Below are 24092 nucleotides of genomic sequence, written 5' to 3' on the forward strand. Positions count from 1 at the left end.
CCTGCACAGCCCAGCTGATTGGAATCTCTTTGCCTTGCTCAGGGATGGGTTTCTTGCCTTTTTAACCTGTGGAGGAAAATAGTGATAAAAAGGCACAATCTGGGATGAAGTTCATTAAGAATCAAAGCAAAAATCCATCTTGGAGGAAGCTGTACAGCATCAGCGTTGTACAAGTTTCCTAAGAAACATGCAGAATTTATGAAACTCAGAAAGAAACTTTGTCAGGAGTTGTGATGCTGCTTCTGTTTGGGGGGGAGATCTTGTATAAAAACATAGAGAAGCTGGAACTGCAGCTTGGAAGACCAAGGAGAGGAGGCAGGAGTAAAAGGCAGGATGGAGAAGAGGGCAGTAAGGGCAGTGAGTAGGGGAAGAAAACCAGGAGCAGAAACTGAGAGGAGGAGTGTGGGTTGTGTTTCACCAGGGTGCCCAGAGCTGGGGACTGAGGTCTCCTCAGCTGGGCCTGAACAAGACAAAGCTCATCCTGCACCACTGATGGGAGGAGGCACCTTTGTAGTGAAATCTGAACTTACCAAGGTTAACCAGTTATAATTTGTATTAATTTTGCAACTTCTTTCTGTAGAGAAAGAGAGGTGCAGCAAACAAATTGAGAATATTCACAATATCTCATTTCACATTTTAAAAATGAACCATTTTCAGTTTCCACTTGGAAAGAAGGCCTCTGTCTCCTCAGCAATGCAATTATTTCATGCCAGAGAGGCAGAAGTAACCTGAAACTGAGCTGCAAGTGCTCTGTCAGACAGGGACATTTTGGGGTTAACCCGTGATAATTCCCCACACCCTCCCTGGCATTGCTGGAGTCTTTAGTTCTGCCATTGAAATGAAAATCCATTATTTGTGCAGCTCAGCTAATAACACCAACCAGCTTTTCCATGGGCAGCAGAAACCCTGGAGGAAGGCTGCCAAAAGCCCAGAGAGTCGGAGTTCCTTTTCATGTTCAAAGCTTCAGCTCTGAAATGCTTTAGCAATGCCATTACCAATGCCTAATGTCAGACCTGGGCCCAGCCTCTCCTCTCCCTCACTCCATTAGCCCTGCAAGGATGATGACAAACCATCTGAGGAAGCAGGAGTCATCCCAGGTCAGGCTGAAGCACAGAAAAACCTCTGTTAATCTCCAGGTTCATTAACATTTTTGTTTTTAAAAAGGTAACTTTCTGTCACTAGGAATGTATAATAGATATATATAGAGCAAGTGGAAGCTGGGATGTAATTTTAGCCTTGATTCTTGAGGCTGTTGAGCAGGGGTGCAGCCTGTCTTTATGTGTGGGAATACATGCAAAACCATTTTTAAAGTGTACTACACGTGCTGTACTTCAGCTCAGAGGTTACCCTGGGAAATTCCCACCCTGCCCCAAAATGCCCAGTGATGATTTGTTGGGTGAAAGCAAAAGCAGAGACTTGGAAACACAAGAAAAAACCACAGCGATGAAACGGAGCTAAAATGCATTTTGACATTTAATCCTAGATCAATTGGCAAATCTCACAATAGATTTTTTTTTCTTGTCACCTTGGCAAGGCAGAGCCATGGGCAACTAACTTAAAAAAAATAAAATAATTAATTTTGAAGATCAGCTGCCAATCTTCTCCCTGGGCTGAGACTGAGCATGGGAACTCTGCTGCACTGTCAAAATATTGAGTGCATTTAGAGAAAACCCAACTATTTCAAGCTCAGGACATCATTTATAAAACAAAAGCCACTCTCTTCTGCATTGAGAGCTGCTCTGAGACAGATTAATTCTCTGGGTAGAGAAGGGGAGCTTGGCTTCACCCCCAGAATGAACCTAGAGGATGATTCAATTGCTTCACTTTCCGAGCGCGAGCCCGAGATGCTCACGCAGAGCGTGGTGATAAGAAATGACTCCTTTACTTCAGGAGGAAGAAACTGAAGAAACTGTTAAACTTGGTCACAGTATGTGACATCCTTGAAATCAAAAGCAATACTTCTTCTCAGCGACTGCACAGTAAAATTAAAGATACGAAGCCAAATTCGTCTCTGGAGTAATTCTCTTGCCAGTGGCTGGGGTGGCACCTGGGATTAATTTCCTCTATTATGCAAGTGGCACAAGACCCTGACAAATTATTTTGGATGTTTTTTGTAGCACTTAGTTAACAGAAACCTTATTCACTATGTGTCCCACGCCTGGGAAATGGAGTGGCTCTGAATTTGCCTGGCTGAGGATGGGATGTGGGGTGGAGTGCAGATCCCACCCCCTTCACGAGGGCAGGAAATGGGAGGCCCATTTGTGAATTTACTGATTTCTCACAAAGTAAAAATGCTCCACGGGGAAACAGGTGATCAAGGAGGGCATGTGTGCCTTGGGGAAGGGACAGTCTTAGGCTGGATTGTTGCTCTTGCCCCAAACTCCTGAGTTGTCCCATGGCACCTTCCCCAAGGGTGACAGAGCTCACTCACCTCTCTATTCCTGCAATCCTTCTGTTTGGCTTTGGGGTAGACCTTGCAAACTCTGTGTGAGATGCATTTCTGCTCCTGGACATACATTCCCATTCTCGGCTTACATTTTCTCTGTGAAAAGTTATGTTTTCCTGGAGGAATTCTGAACAGCACCGTGGTGTGCCAGTGCTCAGTGCGCCAAGGTGAGAGCTGGGGCAATGCTCTCCCAAAATTACCCCCAGATGGGTCCAGCCTTCATCTCCAAACAGTCCAGGGTCCTCCCTCCTCCCCAGAATGCAAACTCCTCTCTCCTCTGCAGCCATCCTTAATTTGCTGTCCCAAATTTGGAGGATCATCCCAGGCCAGGTCTGGTTTAAACAAGCACAAACCATTCAGAGTTTTTCCTTGCCATGGAGCAGAACAAGGAAGGAGGGAAGCTGTTACACTCCCCTGGGACATGAGGATCCCAGGCAAATAATGTCCAAAGTCAAATGCAAACTCAGGACACGTGTGATCACAGAGCCCAAGGTCAGGGTTTCAGGGAAGCCACCTGCAGCTGCCTCCCAAGGCTGCTGCTGGCAAGAAAATTCATTTTCAACACGTCTGGAAGGCTTTGAAAAATCAGGAATGGCTCTGGGTATGGGTTTAAGGAGGTGAGGTTAAGGACAAGGTCTCCATTGTCTCATGTGTTGAAACTGTGGGCAGCAGAAGTGAATAATGTGACTTTTGAGAAGATCCTGAAGGTCAGGAGGAAGGTTGCCCAAGGACTTTGTGGTTGCCCCATCCCTGGGAGTGTTCAAGGCCAGGTTGGATGGGGCTTGGAGCAACCTGAGATGGTGGAATGTGTCCCTGCCCATGGCAGGGGGTGAAATAAGATGCTTTTAAAGGTTTTTTCCAACCCAAAGCATTCCATGATTCTATGAAGAATGGTCCCAAGGTTTGATGCATCAAGCCCTTGCATCCTCTTGAACACAAGAAGGAACTTGCTGATATATTTTACAGTATTGGGACCTTGTGTCATTAGCATATTCCTGCTAATGAAGATGTTTTTGGAGGAGGAAATTATTTGCTTATATGCAGAGCCATGTTGGTGTTTGACCAAAGGTGAGATGTTTTCCCTTAGGCAGAAGAAAATTGTCAGTTGATGTTGTGAGTGTCCTTAATACTTCCCTGTCATGTTTGAGCTTGTTTTGTTTTGTTGTATTTGGGTTTCTGGAATGTTTTATCCTATCAATGACATTAATTATGGAGTAATTGCCTTAGTAGCATGTAACAACTCTCTTCCTTTTTTTTTTTCAAAGAGATTTTCACACAATGTGTAAACTTTGCTGTACATGTGCTACGTTTCTTGTGTCATGAAATAACGTGTAGACAAAATAATGTTTTTCCTGTCAGAAATTCAATGGGCATCTAAAGCATAGTGACAGGTGGTTAAATAGCTGCATTTAAAGGATGTCAAGAAGATTTTTTGGACAGGTACCAAAACCCAATGCCAAAAAGAAGGCCTAATACCATCTGTTTTGTTAGCAGAGAGATGCAATTTTACATTAGATTTTAAACGACACGGAATGCCAAATTCATAACCTTGATTTGTGGGTCAGATCTAGCTTATCTAGATTGTGAATGTTTCTATTTACCAGCACAGTTCCTGACCCAGAGCCTACACAGGTAAATGATGATGTTTTCAATCAGCCCCATTTTAAAGTCACAGGAAGCTCTTGAGCTGCATTTAATTTTGTTTTGTATTACATGTAAATCCAGATGCAATGTGGATTTAATTAATCCAATTTCACTGCATTTAAATGTACACATTTGCATTGTGTTTATTGGCAATTGGCTTTATCCATTTGTTCAGCATTTTTTATGACCACTGAAACTATTGAATATTTAGAGATCCCTCTACTTCCAAGTAGGAATGAGGAGTGTAGCTCTGAATTAAATAATTCTCAGACATAAACTGGGGATAAGACTAAAATGTCAAAATATAGCTGCATAATACAGTGGGGAAAATGATATCAGTATTTTAAAGTAATAAATTGCACTGTGCTAAATTATTTTAAAAATTGTTCAGCAGGCTTTTTAGATGGTTTGTTGAGAGGAGGAGGACTACTTTGAAACAAATAATGAAACTGATAGATTTGAAGGCTTTTTCCTGCTTCTGAAAGGTGCCTTTGAAATGACGATTGTTCAGGTTTAGCCTAATATTTAGAAATACTTTTCCCTTCTTTGTGAGGAGTCCGTGTGGCTTAAATGGGATTGCTGAGATAATCACACTCTGCTCTTTCTGTTCCAGAGCTAATGTTAGCCATGAAATGTGACTTGTCATGTTGGGAGCTCCTCTTTCAGCTGCCCAGCCAAAGCAACTGCAAACATCCTGGGGTTTTGGGGGTCTCTGGGACAAGGAAGGGAAAGGTCCTGGTGTTTGCAGCCTGTTTGGCTGCTTTGCTCAGCCCTCATGGGGATTCTGCAGCTCCAGTGGTGTTGCTGGCTCCCTTCAGCCATCCCAGAGCACTCCTGTCACCTGTGCACACCCAAAGGCTTGACCTGTTGTGGTATCACAGCAAGCCCTGACAACAATAGACCTGTCCTAATCTTTCTTACAGGGTCCCTTCAGCACTGGAAAGAGCTCTAAATTCTCCCTGGAGCCTTCTCGCCTCCAGCTCTCCCAGCCTGGCTCCAGAACAAATGTCCTCAGCCCTGGGAGCACCTCCATGGTGCACTGTTGATCCTACATGGAGAGGGGCTGGAGGGGAGCAGGAGTCCCTACAAATCTGCATTGCCTAGTGGGAGCAGGAGTTCCCACAAATCTGCATCCCCTGTGAGAGCAGGAGTTCCCACAAATCTGCATCCCCTGGCAGACCCACATCTACACATGTACTCAACAAACAGCAAAGTGCCACCAGGACAGAACACAGGGAAAAACAGGAAAAACCAGGCTGGAGGAGGATTCAGCAGCAGGCACAAGTTGGAGACTTCCTTGGGCAGAGAACCCTGGAGGGAGACTGGAGGCACCCATGGCTACCCAGGGCTGAGGCTCAGCTCCACTGTGTTGTCTTCTTCTGACAGCCTGGAGACACGAGGTGAGCTGTGAGAACATTGCTCTGATGAGGAGCATTCCCTCTGCCAGCTTCCCTTGGCATATATATGTATATAAATATATATACACAAATATATAAATATATATATATAAAAGCATTCTGGCTATTAATAGAAATAATTCTGTGGCACTGGGTGTCTCAGATCAGTCTCTAACAAAGGCAGATGAATTGGCAAAGATGGACAGGGCTGAGCTGTGTAAATCTGAGAAAATGGGGCTTCATTGGGGAAAAAATGAGCTTTGAGAGGGTCTGAAAGGGAGCAATGGGGTGGGTCAGGCGCTGCAAATAAATTGGATTGTATCAGCCAGGGAGGTGCTGCATGTTTGGTGATGAAATGTGTTCATTTTTGTAGGAAACAACAGAATTAAATCCTGCTTTTAGTGGGAAAGTCAATTCCACCTTAACTGCAAAGCCACTAGCAATGACTCCACAATATAAGAAATATAATTATGATAATTAATAAAGATAATAATACAGTCAAACCTTGCTAATGACTCAGAGGCTGCTTACTAAATACTGACTTTGTGGATAAACAAGCCAGAATAATGCATCATAAAATACACTTTGTTCCATTATTTTGACATCTCTATTATTTTAATTATTTATACTTCGTAATATACCAGTCACTCTACTTGGGAAGGTTTTACAAAAATAATGAAGCTCTAATAATGTGACATGTCAGTTCTGTATTTGCTGAAACAGGGAGACAGGAAAAGCCGTCCTTTCAGGGGGTGTGTAAATCAGGAAGGGCACAGATCAGTGGAGCTCAGATATTCAAAGTTTTAATGCAAAATATTAGACATCTCTATTATGCCTCTGACTGGGAGCCCTTGGAGCAGCTTCCCTGGTGCAGAACTCCTGAAGCCAAACATGCTTCCCTGCTAAATGCAAAAGGATCAATGCTGATTCTCCAGAAAAAAAAAAAAAAAACAGTTTGAAAAATAATAATAAATGTGAAGTAGTTTTTGTGCCCAAGTCAATTTTTATCCTTAAATCAATTTTTTCCACCACCACAACAGCTGAAATCTTGTTTTTAATTTAAATGAGATCTGCGATTTTTACATAATCACTTGATTCCTGGAGCTGGCATTCCCTCGAAACCCCAGCCCGCCTCCTGCTCCCTGAATTTGGCAGGAATTGGCCCCACTCTCACAAGGAAAGACACTGGAGGAAGAACTCAGCATTTATTTAGCTCAGCTTTCCAGCTCCAGAGAGTCCTGAAGGGTGCATGTTAGAAATAAGCCTTCAGAGTCAGTCAGAAGGGGTTTTTCTAAGAAAATAAAAAAAACTAGGCAATTTCTCTTGGAGATTTGCCAGCAAACTGACTCCACCACCCTGTCCCAGCTCTTTGCCAGCCTATGGACCGGTTGTTGCAACTTTGAAGCGTTTCCCCCTGCCTAGGGATGGGATAACGTGCTGCAAAACCGCTCTGTACATAACATTCTCTCCACGGGCTGCTTTTCCACAGGGATCTGCTGGAAGGGAGCGGGAGAGAGCGGGAAGGGAGGGAGGGAGAGAGGGGGAGCCCTGCCCGCCCATCCTGCTCACCTCCGAGCATCCTCCCTGCCCTCGGACACCTTTGGGTTTTCCATGCGCTGTGCCCTGAACATCCCGGCCCGTGGGGGCCGCAGGGGTATGGTCATGGATGGAGCTGCCTTCCAGCCGCGGGAATTATAAAAATACATGGATGGGATGTGTGGGGGGACAATGGGGGTGCCCTGGGGAGCAGGAAGGCAATGCCAGGTGCAGGGGTTGAGCCTGGCCGTTCTCTCCAGGCTGGGAGAGAAACAGGGCGCAGTTAGGGCTTCTAAACGGGGCACCGCTTTGGGGTCCCTATGAGGGTGGATCAGCGCGCTGGACAGCATCCTTCACCAGCGGCTGGGCACCAGGAGCGGAGGGAAACGAAGCTGCCGGGCACCGTCCCGTGTCGGGACCGGGCTGTAGGGCACGGCAGTGTCCCCAGCGGGCAGGAGAACCGGCGGGCGGCTGTGTCAGCCTTCCCCTGACCGGGGATGGGGGCTGAGCAGCGCTCGGGGCTCCTCCAGCGGCGCTGCCCGCCGTGCCCGAGCCCCCGGCGCTGGAGGAGCCGCCCGGCCCCGCCGCGAACAATAGCGGCCCCGGCGCGGGGCGGTGCGGAGCGGGGCGGGCCGGGGCCGCCGCCGCCCCCCCGCCCGCCCTCTCCCCGCCCTCTCCCCGCGCCACAGGCACCGCCGCCGCCGCAGCCGGGTCCATGCCCGCTGGAGCCCCCGCCTGCCGCCGCCCGCAGCCCCGGCATGGACGTTCGGTTCTACCCTTCCGCCCCGCCCGCCGTGGGCTCGCTGCCCGGCGCGGACCCCACTTGCCTGGGCCCGCTGGATTATTATCACTGCAACAAGGTACCGCCGGCAAGGGGGGACCCCGGGCTCGGCGAGTCCCGCGCGGCTCCGCGGGGACGGGAACGGGGATGGGGACAGGGACAGGGACAGGGAAGGAAAGTGGCGGCGGCGCCGGTGCTGCGGGAGGGAATTTTGAAAGTGGTCTGGAAGCGGAGCGGGGGGAGCCGTCGGGTGTCCGGGCCGCCCGCAGCGGGCGGGGGGAGCCCGAGCCCGGGCAATACTCGGCGGGGCGGGCCGGCAGCGGAGCGCCGTGTCCGTGTGTCCGTGCGGTGTCCGTGCGGTGTCCGTGCGGGGCTGGTTTAACCTCCTCCGCTCCGGGAGCGGAACGCAGTGTCCGTGTGTCTGTGCGGGGCTGGTTTAACCTCCTCCGCTCCACTCCGGGAGCGCGATGTCCGTGTGTCCGTGCGGTATCCTTGTGTCCGTGCGGTGTCCGTGCGGGGCTGGTTTAACCTCCGCCGCTCCGGGAGCGGAACGCGGTGTCTGTGTGTCCGTGCGGTGTCCGTGTGTCCGTGCGGTGTCCGTGTGTCCGTGCGGGCTTGGTTTAACCTCCTCCGCCCCGCTCCGGGAGCGCTCGGCCCGGAGCGATGTGCGGTGTTGGGGGGTTGTTGTTGCGGTTGTTGTCGGGTACTTTTTTCCCTGTTGTTCTTGGCCGTGTTGTTGTTTTGTACCTTCTTCACGAGCCGCGGAACCGCCGGGCCGGGTTGCGGCTCCTCCCGAGCGGGGTCCGGCCCCGTCCCGAGCCTCCGAGCCTCACCCGCCGAGGGGACACCCAGCTCCGGGCTGGGGGTGTCCTGTGCCCCCAGATCCCCAGCACGGCGGGGAAACCTCCATCACTGACATTTCCCCCGCTCGCTGCAGCTGCGAGGCGAAGCAGCCTGCACTTGTAACGGGAGCGGGATGCGCAGGGGATATTTGAGAGCGCGGAGGTGCTCTAGGAAATTTCCCTCATCCTGCAGAAAGCCAAGCGAAGGGGATAGATGCTACTTCAGGGATAAGGAGTTTTCTGCCTTGCTCGCTGTGGGTAAACAGCGCTGATGTTTCAGCTGCAAAGCCCTGGGATCCAGATCTCTTTGGAGGGAAGGGGATCATCCCAGACGTAATGCTTGCTGCCTTCCGGGCCAAATTCGGGTAATTGCGTCGAAAAAAGTTAATAAAAGGAGAAAATGCTCTCCTGCGTTGGTACAGCAGCTCAGGATGCTCTCGGCTCACCTCACTGTTGTGATACTTTGGGATCAAACTCTTAAAACACAAGCAGAGGGAAATGCGTGCGGCTTCCCAGACGTGGCAAATTAATCTTAATGTATCAAGAGATGCATTTAACTGTTTTTCTGTCAGTGGGTTATTTATCTCTTTTTATTAAGTCGTAGCAAACCGAATAGCTCTCGTTTATTTTGAGATGCCGGATTATACTGAAAGGAAACAACTTTCGTTGTTTTCGCCTCTATCTGCGTACTGCGCCTGTATCTGCTGCCTTCAAAGTGTTTTATTATCATTGCCGTTGCTCTTAAAACACTAAATAAGCTCTTAAAATACTGACGAGAGCCGGATCACCTGGGAGCAGGACATTTGTCCTGCTGGAACACCCGCCCGTCGTATGCGAGAGCAGAAACCTGGGATCGTGTAAGCCACTGGCAACTGCGGCTGCCCCCAAACCCTTCTGGCTTTCGGAACTCGCTTTTACCCAGAAGTTGTCGGATGCCAACACGATTCACTTTGCCTTGCGGTGTTCTGTGCGGGAGCTGGGGCTGGTGGCCTGCCAGCCTTGGGGCTGCGCGGTGCCCGTGTCCCCCCGAGCCTTGGGGCGCGGGGCCCCTCGTCCTCAGCTCATCCGTGGCCTGAATCCCTGAGATTAGTCCCGGATTAGGCGCTGGCCATTGATCCGCGGCTCCGGGGCTGCGGGAATCGCCTCCTCTGGGGGTGCAGCGAGGCGAGAGGGTGCGATGGGCGCTGCTGCTGCTGCTGGTCCTGCCCTGGGCGGATGGGACAGCGGAGAGGAGCGCCCCAGGTACTGACCACTGCCACCAGATGCTGCTGTTGTCACTGCTAGCGAGCATCTGAAGGCAGCGGCAGAAGAAAGGAAGTGACTTACCCTTTGCTGGGTGCTTTTTCCACCCCCCCCCCCCCTTTTCTTTTCTGAGTTATCAAATGACATTTGCTTATGCACAGCCGTGCACGTTTGTCTGTGGCATGTGGCTGGGATGAAGGCAGGGATGGAATGGGCTGACTCAGTTTCCCTGGCAGGCTGCAGGTGTAGCAGCTGTAACTTCAGCACCAAACCGTGGCCAGGAGAGGGGCAGGAGGAGCTGGCTCTGCTGCTTTTCCTTCGGAGAACTCCGGGCTGGGATCCGGCCGAGCATCACCAGCAGCGTGCTGTTCTCTCATTCTCATGTTCTCTGCCATGGAGCAAGGGTTCTCCTGCTTCCTGGTGCCACATGGGAGTCTCTGGGAAACTCCAGAGCCTCACACCAATCCCAACCCCGCTGCTCCTGGCCAAATCCCAAACTCATCGCTCCTGACCAAATCCCAATCCCATCACTCCCGGCCAAATCCCAATCCCACTGCTCCTGTCTGGTGCTGGTGGCTCAGCCCAGGGCTGGCTGACACAGTGTCTGCCTCAAAGCATTTCCATTTTAAAAAAGCTTCAGAGGAGGGTAGGGTGGACTGAAAAAATCAGAATTCTCCCACTGTAAAATGGATAAAAAATCCATCTCTGGGAAGGACCTGAGCAAGGAGCACTTACAGGCTCTTTGCTGTCCTCCTGCTTTGCTGAGTTCACGGAGATGCTCTAAAGCCATTTGATTTAAAAGGCTTGTTTTGTTCAGGGTATTTTTGTTTGGTTTGGGGTTTTTTTCTCCCTTTATTTATTTATTTCTTGAGGGGGAGGCAGCAAAGCTGGGCTGTGCAGTGTCACTGTGCATAAATAACTCGCTGGGAGCACGGCAGAGATGCCTTAGCCCAGAGCAGCCTGAAATGTTAATGGAATTGTTTTGTGCACTTACTGGACATGATATTGTTACCAGGAGGTCTCCAATCTCGCCTGCACGCTGCAGTCAGCCACAATTCCTCTCTGCAGCTATGCAGGGGCCTATTGCACATCAGCATTTCCATTTCTGAAAGGACAAGGGATGTTTAGAGGGATAATGAAATGGGAGTTTGTGCTCAGCCCAGGCCTCCCCAGAAAGGGGCAATTTGTACCCTTCCTTTAACTGCTTCCACAGCATCCCTGTTTTCCCTGGAAGGGCTGGCCACTGGCAGGGATGGGGAAGGTGGTGAGGGGCTGGACACCCACAAGTGGATAATGAGAGCCTTCCTGCCCTATCAGGCAGGGTGAGAATGAGTCCTTTTTGCTGCTGACTGTGTTTGGTGAGCCGTTCTAATGGATCAGGAGTACTGGTGGCATCAAAGCTGGGGAAAAGGGCTCCTTGTGTAAACCAGTCCCTGTTACTGGTGATCCTGCATGGAGCAGCCTGCCATGGCAGCTGGGGAGAGGAGCCACCCCAAACCCCCTGGTGCCCAGGGAGCTGCTGCTCACAGCCTGATGCTCCTTGGCAGGATTTTTAGGGCTGTAGAGTGCTCAGCCCAAGGTGTTGAGGAGCCACCTGAGAGGACAAGCTGCAACGAGCATTTCCCACTGTGGAGTACAGCCCCCCATCCTGTGGGCTGGATCCAGGACCTGCTCCACCTCTGGGATAGCAGGAACCCCTCTGGTGTCTGCACAGTGTCCACGAGGGACTGGGGAGGTTCAGCTCAAAGTGTGAGGAGCCCTCATCCCAACCTGTGACACTCATCCCTGTCATCGGCCACCTGAGCACTGCTAAAGGAAACACCTCTGGTTTGGATTCCTTGTTTAAACTTAGGTCTAAACCCCTTTTCCTGTCCTCTCTGGCCATTTTCCTGGTTCCTGCTGCATTCCCCTTCCTGCTCACTTGCCAGGAAAGCTTTCACAGGGCTCTGAGCTGCCCGTGTGTGGTGCTGGTGTTTTGGGGAGAGCAGCGTGTTCCTGCGCCACCTAAGGGGGTGTTGGTCCCTCCACCCTCCAATTGCTTTGAGAAAATGTGGGGATTTTTCCCACTTGAGTTCTAGGGAGATTCTTCAGCTCTATTTCACAATAAGTAAACCACAGTACAGTAAAAAAATGTGCATTTTAGTAACAGCAAGGCTTGTTCTGCTCTTAGCAGAGCTTTAGTGACAGGATCTGGTGTGCTGGCTGACACAGCAGCATGGAAGGGTTTTCTTCTAGATCCTCAATTGTGTGTGTGGGTCCACGAAGCTCAGGAGGGAGTTTTTCCTTCTCAGCCCAAGCAAAATTGCCTTGGCAAGGAAACACCTCTGGTTTGGATTTCTTGTTTCAATTTGGGTCTAAACCCCTTTTCCTGTCCCCTCTGGCCATTTTCCTGGTTCCTGCTGCATTCCCTTCCTGCTCACTTGCCAGGAAAGCTTTCACAGGGCTCTGAGCTGCCCGTGTGTGGTGCTGGTGTTTTGGGGAGAGCAGCGTATTCCTGCGCCACCTAAGGGGGTGTTGGTCCCTCCACCCTCCAATTGCTTTGAGAAAATCTGGGGATTTTTCCCACTTGAGTTCTAGGGAGATTCTTCAGCTCTATTTCACAATAAATAAACCACAGTATGGTAAAAAATGTGCATTTTAGTAAGAGCGAGGCTCGTTCTGCTCTTAGCAGAGCTTTAGTGACAGGATCTGGTGTGCTGGCTGACACAGCAGCATGGAAGGGTTCTTTTCTAGATCCTCAATTGTGTGTGTGGCTCTACGAAGCTCAGGAGGGAGTTTTTCCTGCTCAGCCCAAGCAAAATTGCCTTGGCAAGGGAGGTCTGGGAGAGGAATCCTGCCAGAGCACGATACCCTGAGCTCTTTCATGCAGGGTGTGCAGGGATGCTGGAGGAGTGATCCTGCTCCCCAGGGGCATCTTTGGGGAGTGAATTATCATCTCTATTCTTCCTGCAGAAATAAATTTAAATAGAAATTCTGCCTGCTTGCTTCTGGTGCTACAATGGTCAGACTGGGTTAGCACGATGCCCAATTTGGAGCCAGTGGAATTGATGGGGATTGATGAGGATGATGATGATGATGATGAGGAGAACTCAGCCTGGAAATACCAAATCCACACTGCTGTGAGATTCTGGGAGTGCCTGTGGTCCTCAGGAATCCCCATGCTGGGAGTTCTGTTATTAACCCTGCAGGATTTCTGTAGGATTCGTCAGCACCATCAAACCTTTTCCCGAATTTTCCTTGCAGGATCCTGTGGCTTTGCCTCTCCAAACACAGCCTCTCTCTTGCCTTTTGGGCTGATAAATTGACAAAAGCTATTTTACCAATACACCATTAATATCTGCTAGTTATGTGATGGGTGTTAGTCTGCAACCAATGTTCTCTTCTTTTAAGAACTCTTCAGAAATGGGATCTGAGCTGGTACGAGCCCGAGTCGATGCAGCAAATGCATTTCTGTGAAATGTTCTGTTTTGATTTTTACAATAAATTGTACATTGCAGTGATAAACATGGTCCCTTTTTCCTTGTTCCAGCACTGCTTTGCCATTCTGGAAGATAAAATACATTCTTTCCCTTCCTACTTCCGAAGCCAACTCTGTTTTGAAGTAGCATAAATCTTTCTTTGGAGATGGAGGATTTTGGATGCAGAACAAAGTCCAGCAGATTTTTAATTTGGGGCCCATTTAATTCTCATTTGGCCAGCAGCTCCTGTTGATTTGCAAATGTAGATTTTTAAAATATTTTTTTTCTTTTAGGCCCTGAATATGGGCAAGGGCTTCCTCTGAGAAGTAGTTGAGTTACTCAGTGGGACAACCCTGCCTTCTCCAGAGTGGTCTTTGATGGGTTGCACAGCAGAGAGTGTTTGAAGCTCCATTTTTTTTTTTTTTTTGCCTTGGGCTTTAAGTCAGGGATTGGGAGCTAAATAATGAATGTCCATCCATTCATAGAAAATGTTGTTCTCTCTGCATGCACAGAGGGGAGGCTTTAATCTGGTTGTTTTGGGAACAATGGGAGATGTTTGGAAGATCAGTCTGACTTGTGTGTAACAACATGTTTGTTTGGGCTGCTTCTGAATAACCTTGTCAAGGACCTCATCCGTGGAAGTCCTTGTAGCAGAGGAGACATCAAGAAACAAAAAATTCAGGATCAAAACTGTGCAAGTTTCTCTGATTTATTTATGATTCTTCAAATCAATGACTGTCCCCTGAATTGGTGTTCCAGAGGTGTGGGTGTTACACCACCCTAACTGCAGAGGAAATCCCTGCAACAGGGACCAGGATCAGTTTGTGCATCCATAACAGAGAAAACATTCTGTTAATAAACTGTATTTTCTTGTACAAACCAGAGCACTCAATAGTTTGGAGGGTACATGGCTGATCCTGGTGCCAGGGCAGTGGGAGAGCACCTGGAACCCTGCAGAGCTCTTCCAGCTTTTCCTCCTTGTCAGGACAGGCCCTGCCAGCTCCTTTCCTGGGGGTCGTTGCTAACATTGTGATCTTCCTGCAGCATTTGCAGAAAAATCTCTGTTTTCATGCTGCCTTCACTTTGCATCTCCTTCCTGCTGGCTACAAGGAGCAGGAGGTGAGGATGCTCCACCACCACACACTGGCCCCACTGGGAGGGGGGAGCATTTTCCCCTCGAGGTGCAATTTTCCCCTATTACCTTTGTACTCCTCTGTTGTTTTTTTTTACAAAATGAGCTCTAAATGCTTTTACCATAAGTTGGGTTATATCTGGCAGTATAAATGAAGCATATAATTGTGTTTTCCTAACAGCTCCACATTAAAAATAAGTTATTGTGTTGCTAATGTGTTTTTCCTGACAATTTTCCATCCGGTGAGTGCGAGGCTTCTGTCTGAACTGTCGTGTAGCAGCACCTCTGCCTCCTCTTGAGATCTTATTCAGTATTCCTCAAGTCAGGCTGAAGTGTTAGTGTGATTAGAGCTTTCAAACTATTAATTCCTAATTGGAGGTTTAAGCTCTAATGTTCCACCTTTGTGATTTTACACTCGTTTTAATATAATTAAATAATGCATAATGTATGTTCTATAATATTACACATAAATTATAGATGGCATATACTATATTCTATGGTGTACATAAATTATCCATTATCTAATATATGATAGAAATTATATTATGCATTATATATGATATATTATATATAATTATAGTAATTGGGGATGCACAGCTCAGCTTCAGCAGGAAGAAATCTCTCAACAAAACTTACTGGAACAAGCACTGATGACACCACTCTTTAAAAAATAATAAGAATAAAAAAGATAGAAAACAGCATTAAATCACCTGATTTTATAGCTGTATGACCAGACTTAAATATCTTAATTATCTGCCTTCCCCCCCACCTTTTCCTATTGTTTCCTTGTGGAGGTTTTGTTCTGATGGATGCCACTTCTTCCCTGAAAAATGGCCCTGGCTGCCGTGGTGCTGCAGGCAGAATCTCTGCCTTGTGCCACAGAACCTCTCCCCGCCTCCCCCATCTTTTGCATGGATTGCTTGACCTCTGCAGATATAATTAAATCTCTTCCTGACGACTGTGAGATTGCAGCTCGGCTCCGTGGCGAAGGGAGCTGGGAGGGAAGTGTTAAACGGGGCCTGAGCCAGGAATTGCTCTTGTGGGGAGATTGTTGGGCTGTGTTGGTCGCTGCACGTGGCTTCAGAACAGCCTGATCTGCAGAAATCAGCCCAGCCTTGGTCCCAGGCAGCTTCTTCACCTCTGATTCTGGGCTGGACCTGGGCACAGGAGAATTTTGCCAGTGGTTAAAATGTAGAAGATTTAACTTTTTCTGCTGGTTTGAGGGCTTAGCCCCTTGCTCCCATGCTGCCTTTTTTTCCCTGGGTTTCTAAGGATCTCATGACTTAGCAGCTGATAGGAAAGGGGGAAAGGGGGGTGACATTTAAAGACCAGGTGGCAGAAATTGCTGCACTCTGCTCTGAGCCTTTTCTCCCCATTCCCAACGAGCATCATCTTCCCCAGCAGAGCCCCCAGCCTGGAGGGAAGGTCTGGGGCAGCCCTGGCACTGTGGTGCTCAGGGGAGGTGGAGCACGAGCCCAGGCCAATGCCACCCTCCCCTCTGGTCACTGTCACCCATGCTGTGTTTTCCCCACAGCCCCATGGATCCTGTTCCATTCCTAGGGCAAGGAGCCCTTTTTATCAGATGAGCAGGATCATATCACCAGGTTTCTCTTCCCACAAAACCTGCTGGTGAGTCAGAGTTTCCATCCCCATCTGGGCTCCTCAGGGAGGCTCCATCCCCTTTCTTCCCAGCTGCCTGCATGTGCATGGTGCTTTTCCTCTCCACTTTAGAGAAAACAATCACCTTCCTCTCCATCTCTGCTCTTGCCAGTGGCCAAGCTTGGGAGATAAGAGCTGTGTCATGGCTCTGCCTTTTATCCTCTCCGGGAACTGGCCAAGCTCTCCCTCTCCAGCTCATTTCAGGGCCCCCCAGACATGTGGGGGTTATTTTAGGAATAATTTGAGGCACCCTGAGCACTGAGGACCCATTGCAGGAGATCCAGGCACATGGAGAAGTGCAAGCAGAGCCTGGGACATCTGAAAGGATTCTCTCTTCCATAGATGTGGATCTCCACATTCATACCCATGAAGGAAGTTCCACCTTTCCAGCCAGGTTCACCAAGTGTTTATTCCTGAACATCTCCCTGTCCCTGGGAAGGTGGTAGGGCTGTGCAGGCTCTTTAGGAGTTCTCAAGCCTTTTGAAAACCCTCAAATGCAACAGTTTTAGTGTGAAGGATGATGCTGGGAAGGGGAAGGGATTGTCATGGAGAGCTGGGCCTCGTGTGGAGCTGGTTGAGATCAGCCCTGTTCCAGCAGTGCAGGCTGAGCTCCCTTCTCCCCTGAGAGCAAACCCTTGGCTGAGGATGAGCTGTTTGATTCCATTCCTTTATTCCACCCTCACCTCTCCTTTATGCAGAGGGGAAGATGCTCCCAGGGATCTCTGTGGTGCTCGGAGGGCACAGGGTGGGTGGCTGAAGGCCCCCAACATGAGAAGGACCTGGAGCTGCTGGAGAGAGCCCAGAGGAGGCCATGGAGACCCTCCAAGGGCTGGAGCCCCTCTGCTCTGAGCCAGGCTGGGAGAGCTGGGGGTGCTCACCTGGAGAACAGAAGGATCCAGGGAGAGCTCAGAGCCCTTCCAGGGCCTACAGGAGCTCCAGGAGAGCTGGAGAGGGACTGGGGACAAGGGATGGAGGGACAGGACACAGGGAATGACTCCCACTGCCAGAGGGCAGGGATGGATGGGATATTGGGAATTAGGAATTGTTCCCTGTGAGGGTGGGCAGGCCTGGCACAGGTGCCCAGAGCAGCTGTGGCTGCCCCTGGATCCCTGGCAGTGCCCAAGGCCAGGCTGGACAGGGCTGGGAGCAGCCTGGGACAGTGGCAGGTGTCCCTGCCCATGTCATGAAGTCCAACCCAAACCATTCTGTGATTTTGTTGCATCATTTACAGTTACTAAACCCTAACGTTTTTATTTCTTTTTTGTCAATAAATAACAATTCCCTGTTTCTTTCCCATTCTTTGTTTCTTAGTTTTCTTGGGTGCCTCTTTGAACAGAGGGGTTTTATACATGGAGCCATCTCAGAACATTGTGCCTGAGGTGGAAGAATGATGTATTTTTAGGGAATTAGATCAGTTGTCCCTACTGTCAGAAGAGGGGCAGTGTACCCTGGAGTCCTCAACAAAAAGAAGAGAAATTTTGACAGCATGGAAATGAAATGTATGAAAACCTTAGTGAATTCTAGCTGAATGATATTGGTTTATTTCAGCTTATGCAATGGCCCAAAAAAGCATTAGAATATCACATAAAGAAGAAAAAGCAGAAATACTGGGAGGGGGGACACAAAGAACAGAAACTGGGGCTTGTGGCAATGGAAAATGTTCCCCCCCATCAGATCCTGCTCTGTTTGTTCATGCTCAACCCAGGGAGGCAACTTTTCCCCTGCCACATTATCTTGTCTCTAAATAGCGTTCAAAGGAGAAGAAGAATGTGCTGTTAAAAATATCAAACTTTTGGGAATGGCTGGCAGACTTTAGCACTGATAAGCATTGTTGATTGAAGATCAAACAGCCCTGGAAGAAAAAACCTTCCAGCAAGCACCGTGGGCCCAGCCCTGCAGCCAGACAGTGAGGTCAGCCTTCAATCCAGTGATATTTAGGGACTGACACTGGAATTATGGTCTGGGCTCTCTACCCCAGACGGATGTTGGTGACACTGTGGTTTCATCTTGATAAATCTGTTCAAGCTGAGACCAGCATTTATTCCGTGCCAAGAGTTTGCATTAGTAGGTGGTAGCTTTATATATCTATATTTTCCTTCATTTAAGATAAAGAGGGAAGGCTGCAGGTTATAATGTGAACTGAAGACTGCTGGCATTTGTTTTTTAATTAATTGACAACCTGCATTTCTGTGTCAAGGTTGCAAATTAATAGTGGGTGGCCATCTGTTTGCAAAGCAGATAGTTCTGGCTGTGCCAAACATGTGGAGTATTTAACCATTTGATTTAAATCAGAATGGTGGCTTTTTGAACACTCTATTAAGTTGGGTTTTCCATTTAAGAGTTGGCCTGTGAAAAGCATTGAAATGGTCTTTTTAGTTCATAAACTTGCAGGCCTTTAAGTGAATTGTTTGGCATATTTGGCCTCTTTTAAAGAAAGGCCAAATCCTGGTGGGAATAGCAACATGGAGCTTCAATCACCTGTGGAAATGGGGTACCAAATTTTGTGAGAGCACCAAAGAAAAAAATACATGTTGAAAATCATAAAGTAACTCAGGCTGGAAGGGACCTCTGAAAGTGTATTTGAACTAATTTCAACAGCACCTTCTGGGATTGAGATGGCAGGAAAGAAAAATATCAATAGATTTTCTGCTCTAATACAGTGAGAGTCTCAGTGGTGGTGGCTGCCATCAAATGCTAAATAGAAAGTTTGCAATAAAAAGGGCTTTAGTTAGAATTAATAAAATGTGAAATGCCTCGTTCTTTGGAAAACATGTGGTATTGACTGAGATTTAGAATATGTCCTGGGAGCAGGGATCTGGACTGCAGGCTCTAGAGCTGACTCTGGCATCCTTTCCCTGCGTGCACTAATATTATTCATTTATTTATTACATTTTTTTATATTTTATTTTTTGCCTGGAAAGGACACGGTGTGCCAGTTGGAGAGGAAATAAGCGAAGAGCTGGAATCAAGGGCAGCCTTGCACAAAATTATCATCCTCTTTTCCCACTCCTTCACCTTCCTGTGCTGTGCATGGCAGGGAGATGATCTTTAAGGTCCCTTCCAACCCAAACTGGATTCTAAACCAGGTTCCCTGTATCACAGGCACATCCAAGTTTATCATGGAAACTTTCCTGATAAGTTTGATTTTTAGTCCTGCTATCCAGAAGCTGCACGTGAAGCCACAGGTAGTTTCCATTTCCAGGAAAGCACTGCTGAATTCTCTGGGAAATGTGGACTGTAACATCCTCTTGTTTTGAGGAATTGTCTTAGGATGTTCTGAAGTTCAACTGGAGCTTCTCATTTGCCGCCAGAGCTGGAAATCTTGGCTGGCTCAGAGGCAGGAAGGGCCTGGTGCTGGATGTGGGGCTGGAGCTTGTGTCACTGTCATCGTGCCATGAGCACGGGGACGGTGCCAGCTTGGAAGGGACGCTCTGCTTGGCACAGAAAGGTCTGGAGAACAGGCTTGGCACACATACAGCAGGGAGGCTGCAGCACCCACAGGCTCCTGGAGAGCTGCTGGGGCTCTCCTCATCACTGAGACACCAGGCCATGGTCCTTAGGAGCTGTGAGATAGGGCTGGTGGCTGCTGTGCTGCTCTAAATCACAGAGATGTGATGCCTGGGGATGTGGTTTAATCCTGGCCTTGGCAGAGTGCTGAGTTGGTGCTTGGACTCTGTGATCTTGAAGGTGTTTCCCACCTTTAGGATTCCCTCAATTGCTGGTGGCAGTGTGGGACACAGAGTAGGACAGGGGCAAGCTGGGCCACATGAAACTCATCCCTTTGGCCATTGTGGAACCACTCACGAGGCTGGTGGGCAATCCAGTCTTCTCTGGGGCTTTTTCTGGATTTGCTTTGGGATTCTTGGGGCTGTCCCATGCCACGCCAGGACCTGGACTTTGATCATCCTTTTGGGTCACTTCCAACTCAGAATATTCTGTGATAAACATAATTTACCAGAGTGAAACCCAGCAGCACCAGGCCAAGTTGAGATAAAAATGAAGAAGTTTGTGTGACTGAAGGTTTTGGAGCATGGTGCAGTGATGGAGCCAGGCTCTGCAGGGTGGGCTGGCCACTGAACTCCATGCCTTTGGGACCCTGTGAGGCTCCATCCTTCTGGAGTCCTTTGAGGCTCAACTTTCCCTTGGTCATTACTGAGTGTGGCAGGCACGACTGGAGCACCTTGGTGAAGCACAAAGCTCGGTCCCATGGGGGTAGGAAGAAGGTGACAACAAAAAGTTTAATTCCCTGCTGGTCTCAGCCACAATTCAGGCTTGGTTTCCCTCTGTGGAGGCTTCCTCTCTCTCTCTCTGCTGTCCAAGTGTTGCTTCTTTTGCATTTGTTATTTATTTTCTTCCTAGCCCGAGGGCTGCTGCGAGAGGTGTCTCTTTGCTCTGCCGGCTGTTCCTGATGCTTCCTTTCCCTTGCTAATACCAATTGTTCCTGCCAAAAGCTCTCGCTGGTGTTATGTAAACCTCGAATCTCACGCTAACACTCCCAGCTCCCATCGGGGGCTCCCAGAGGCGCTGCCTGGGATTCGCCCCCGCTCTGGCTCCGCTGCCACCAGCCCTGTGCTCTGCCAGGGGTCCCTGGGCTGCTGAGCCAGCTGTCACAGCTTTAGTGAGGGCAGGAAGAATATATTGGTATATTCCAATAGGTACTGCACCCACAAACAGCACCCTGGTGCCGTTTGTGGGTGCAGTACCTATTGGAATATACCAATATATTCTTCGGGATGTGCCTGAGCTTGTCTGGCCCTTGGTGCTGAACCAAATAATGGCAATTGTAATGTTTCACCCCACAGACACTTTTGGCCGGCTGGGTGTGTGGTGTTTCACCCCACAGACACTTTTGGCTGGCTGGGTGCTGCACTGGGCCCATGGGGACAAGTCCAGGCCTGCAGGAGCTCTGGTGGTGCTGGGATGGAGCTTCCCCCATAACAGGGGCTGCTCCTCAGGTTTCCCTCTGCCAGGGAAGCTTTGAGGCGATAGTGAAGGAAAGGAGTCGGTTCTGATGGAGGGTTTGGATGCAGAGCTTTATTCTGGCCCTCCGAATGCAGCACCAGCTCCAACAGAACTCCCTGAGCCCGTGGTTGCTGCTCCTTTAACCCCGGGGAGAGGGGCAGGGAAGGGGCAGGGAGCCACCAGCCAGGGACAGGAGGGGAGGGACAAAGGGACAAAGGACACCTGGATGGCCCAATGCCCCCAGGGGTAGAGGGCATCCTGTGAATCTGCCAATCACTCGATGCCTTCTGGAATGACAGGACTGACAGACAGTGCTGGGAGGGGAAAGGAGAGGGGACTGACACACCTGGGAGGGAATGATCAGGGGAGGGACCTGAGGTTCTGAGGTAAACCCTGAAATCACAACAGAACAGGTACCCATGGAGCAAAGCTGCGTTTTGGGCACATGTTGTGTCTTTTGTAGTGGTGTTGGTGGATGCTGTGGGGAGGGTTCTGCTACCCCTTGGTGCATCTCCACCCCACCCCTGCCCTCAGTACAGAGCAGAGCCTGCCTGAGCATTCCCTGAGCTTGTTGGTGCGATTGGAGCTCCTGGAGCATCTTCATGGAGACACTGTGTTCCTCCAAGGCTGCTGGGTGGGCACCTCTTCTCCTCAGCCAGGTGGTGTTCTGTCCCAACCAGTTATTTACCTGGAAAGTGATATTAACAAAATCCTAATGAATTTCCGAGTGCTGCTTTGTGTGATTTGGCAGCCAGGATTCACTCAAAAAAGAAATAAAATATAAGAGAGAAAGAGAGAGAGAGATCCACCATTGCTGTGTGCCCAACCTCTTCCCCATCCACTCCACTGCTTTTGAGAGATTAAAAAGAGATTAAATCCTGCTGAGCTGGCAGGTGATGTTGATGAGTGTTTGGAGGGGATTAGGGTAAATCCATTCCTCCTTGTGATTTAGCTCAAGATTTGAACTCATTGATAAAATTTGTCCAGGTTTTACCTCTGAAGCCTCCTTTGAGCTGGTGAAGGTGTAAATGAAGGCAGAGCTTGTTTTTGGAGCAGAAAGGATAATGAATTAGCCTTTGTAAGGCTGATGAAGGCTTAAGATTGCTGTGCATCTACAACTGATGCAGTGTCCAGTTAATCCTCACTGCTGCAGAATTAGAGGATGCCCAGGCTGGCTCCTTGGCTGGGGGAGTCTGGCCTGAAGGTCCTGCTGCAATGCAGCACAGCTGTGAGATGCTCTGCCACAACCAACCTGCCTGTGGAGGACACTGTTTCCATGTGGGACCCGAGTTCCCACCAAAAAATGCCATTTCTTAAACTAGGGATGGCATGGAATGGACACAGCTGTGGACTGGGGCTCAGGGGTTTCATCCAGCCAAAGCTGTCCTGGTGTTGTGGCACGGTTTGGGTTCTGTGGTGGAGGTAAACAGGATGTTCTGGCAGCCTCCAGCAGCTCTTGGACCTTCTGGTCCTCCATGCATCCTACAGCGCAGGAGCAGGGATGGTGGGACTCCAGAGGGTGTTCCTGGCAGGTGTCCCAGCATCCAGTAGATGGTCCTCAGAGTGTCTTGGTTTGGAAAGACAGGTGTCTGCTAAGGAAAGCAGGAGCCTCCCCTGAAATGGAGAATGTAAACCCTCCCCACCCCTCTGAATTGCTATAAATTTTAAATTAGGGGGCTCTCAGGCAAAAATATGGGAGCAGGAAATAACAGTTCTTTAATAGGGAAGAAAATAAAAAGATAAAATAAACAATGCAGTAAACCGAAACGACACTGCCAGAGTCAGAACCCAGCCTGACACCCTGTGGGTCAGGGTGTTGGCAGCAGTCCCATTGGAATTGTGGCTCAGCCCTCCTGCAGTGTCAGGGGTGGTTCTGCTGGAGCAGGGATCCTGGAGAAAGGTGCAGTCTCTTCCTCTGAAGATCCAGTGGCAGAGGCAGCTGCTGTTCCTCTGGGGAATCCAGTGCAGAAGCTGTGCTGGTGTTCCAGAACCTCCAGATTATATCCAGGTAGGAATGCTTGGCTCCTCCCTCTGGGCTCACATCTCCCAGTGGGATGCTGTAGTTCTTATCAGCCAGGCAGGGACATTCAATAGCTTTTATCAGCAGGTGTCTCCCCTGAGGGAGGTGTGAATGTGGTCACTCAAAGAGAGAGATAAGGCAAACTGCCCACTTGACAAAAGATAATCTGCCATACAGATGGTAATAATAGAAAACATCTTGCATTGCAATCTGGAACACAGAGGAGCACTGGGACCTGCAGTGCTGCCCTTTGGGCTGGGGAGCAGAGCTGGGACTGGCAGCAGCAGCAGCCTGTGCTGGGTGTGCTGCTGGGGCTGCAGGAGAGGATTCTACTCCCAAGGACATACTTGGAGCAAGGCTCAGCATCAGCCCTGAGTGACTCTCCTGGTGCTGGGAGGAACAATCCTCACTGCTCTGTGCTGCTCATGGTCAGATGAAGTCCTTGAGGTGCTGGAAGATCTGCTGGCAGGTCAGGAGTGCAGTGTGGAGCCTCCAGCCTGGGCAGGGCATTGCTGCCAGAGCTCTGCACTGCTCGTGGCATCCTTGGCAAGGCACAGGGGGAGAAGCTCTGTGCAGAACCACTTGGGGTGGTTTTGGGGAAGAGCTCCCACTACTGCCCCATGTGGAATCTTCCCCTGAGACTGCTCATTCCAGAGGGCATGGCTTGGTCACCTCAGCATTCCATCCACCCTGTGCCCAGCTCAGCTCTGAGCTTCCTGCATGTGATAACTTCGGGAGAGCTGTCACCCTGCTTTTTAAAGTTTTTTTAAGTTTTTAAAGGTTTTTTTTAAGATTTTTGATGTTTACATTTTTATAACGAACTTTTTAATGTACTTTATGTAAATAATTCATTGTTTTGGATTCTTTTATGGAAGAAGAGAAATTTGATGGACTGTTGGTTTGTCCAGTGTCATTGGGAAGATAGCACTGTCATCCTCCAATTCACTGTCACTTTTAAAAGTCTATAAATGTT

At 49.2% G+C, this 24092-nt stretch overlaps 1 protein-coding gene across 1 annotated transcript in view; it reads left to right on the forward strand.

Annotated features, from left to right (window-relative positions):
- Positions 1-7746: 7746 nt before the first annotated feature.
- Positions 7747-24092, forward strand: part of TOX2 (TOX high mobility group box family member 2) — a 175064-nt gene continuing 158718 nt past the window's right edge. Inside the window, exon 1 of the mRNA XM_059480832.1 lies at positions 7747-7883. Coding sequence (XP_059336815.1) covers positions 7782-7883 — 102 coding nt within the window. The 5' untranslated portion in view covers positions 7747-7781. The remainder of the gene's footprint in view (positions 7884-24092) is intronic.

This window comes from Ammospiza nelsoni, chromosome 12, assembly GCF_027579445.1.
Source record: "Ammospiza nelsoni isolate bAmmNel1 chromosome 12, bAmmNel1.pri, whole genome shotgun sequence".
NCBI lineage: Eukaryota > Metazoa > Chordata > Aves > Passeriformes > Passerellidae > Ammospiza > Ammospiza nelsoni.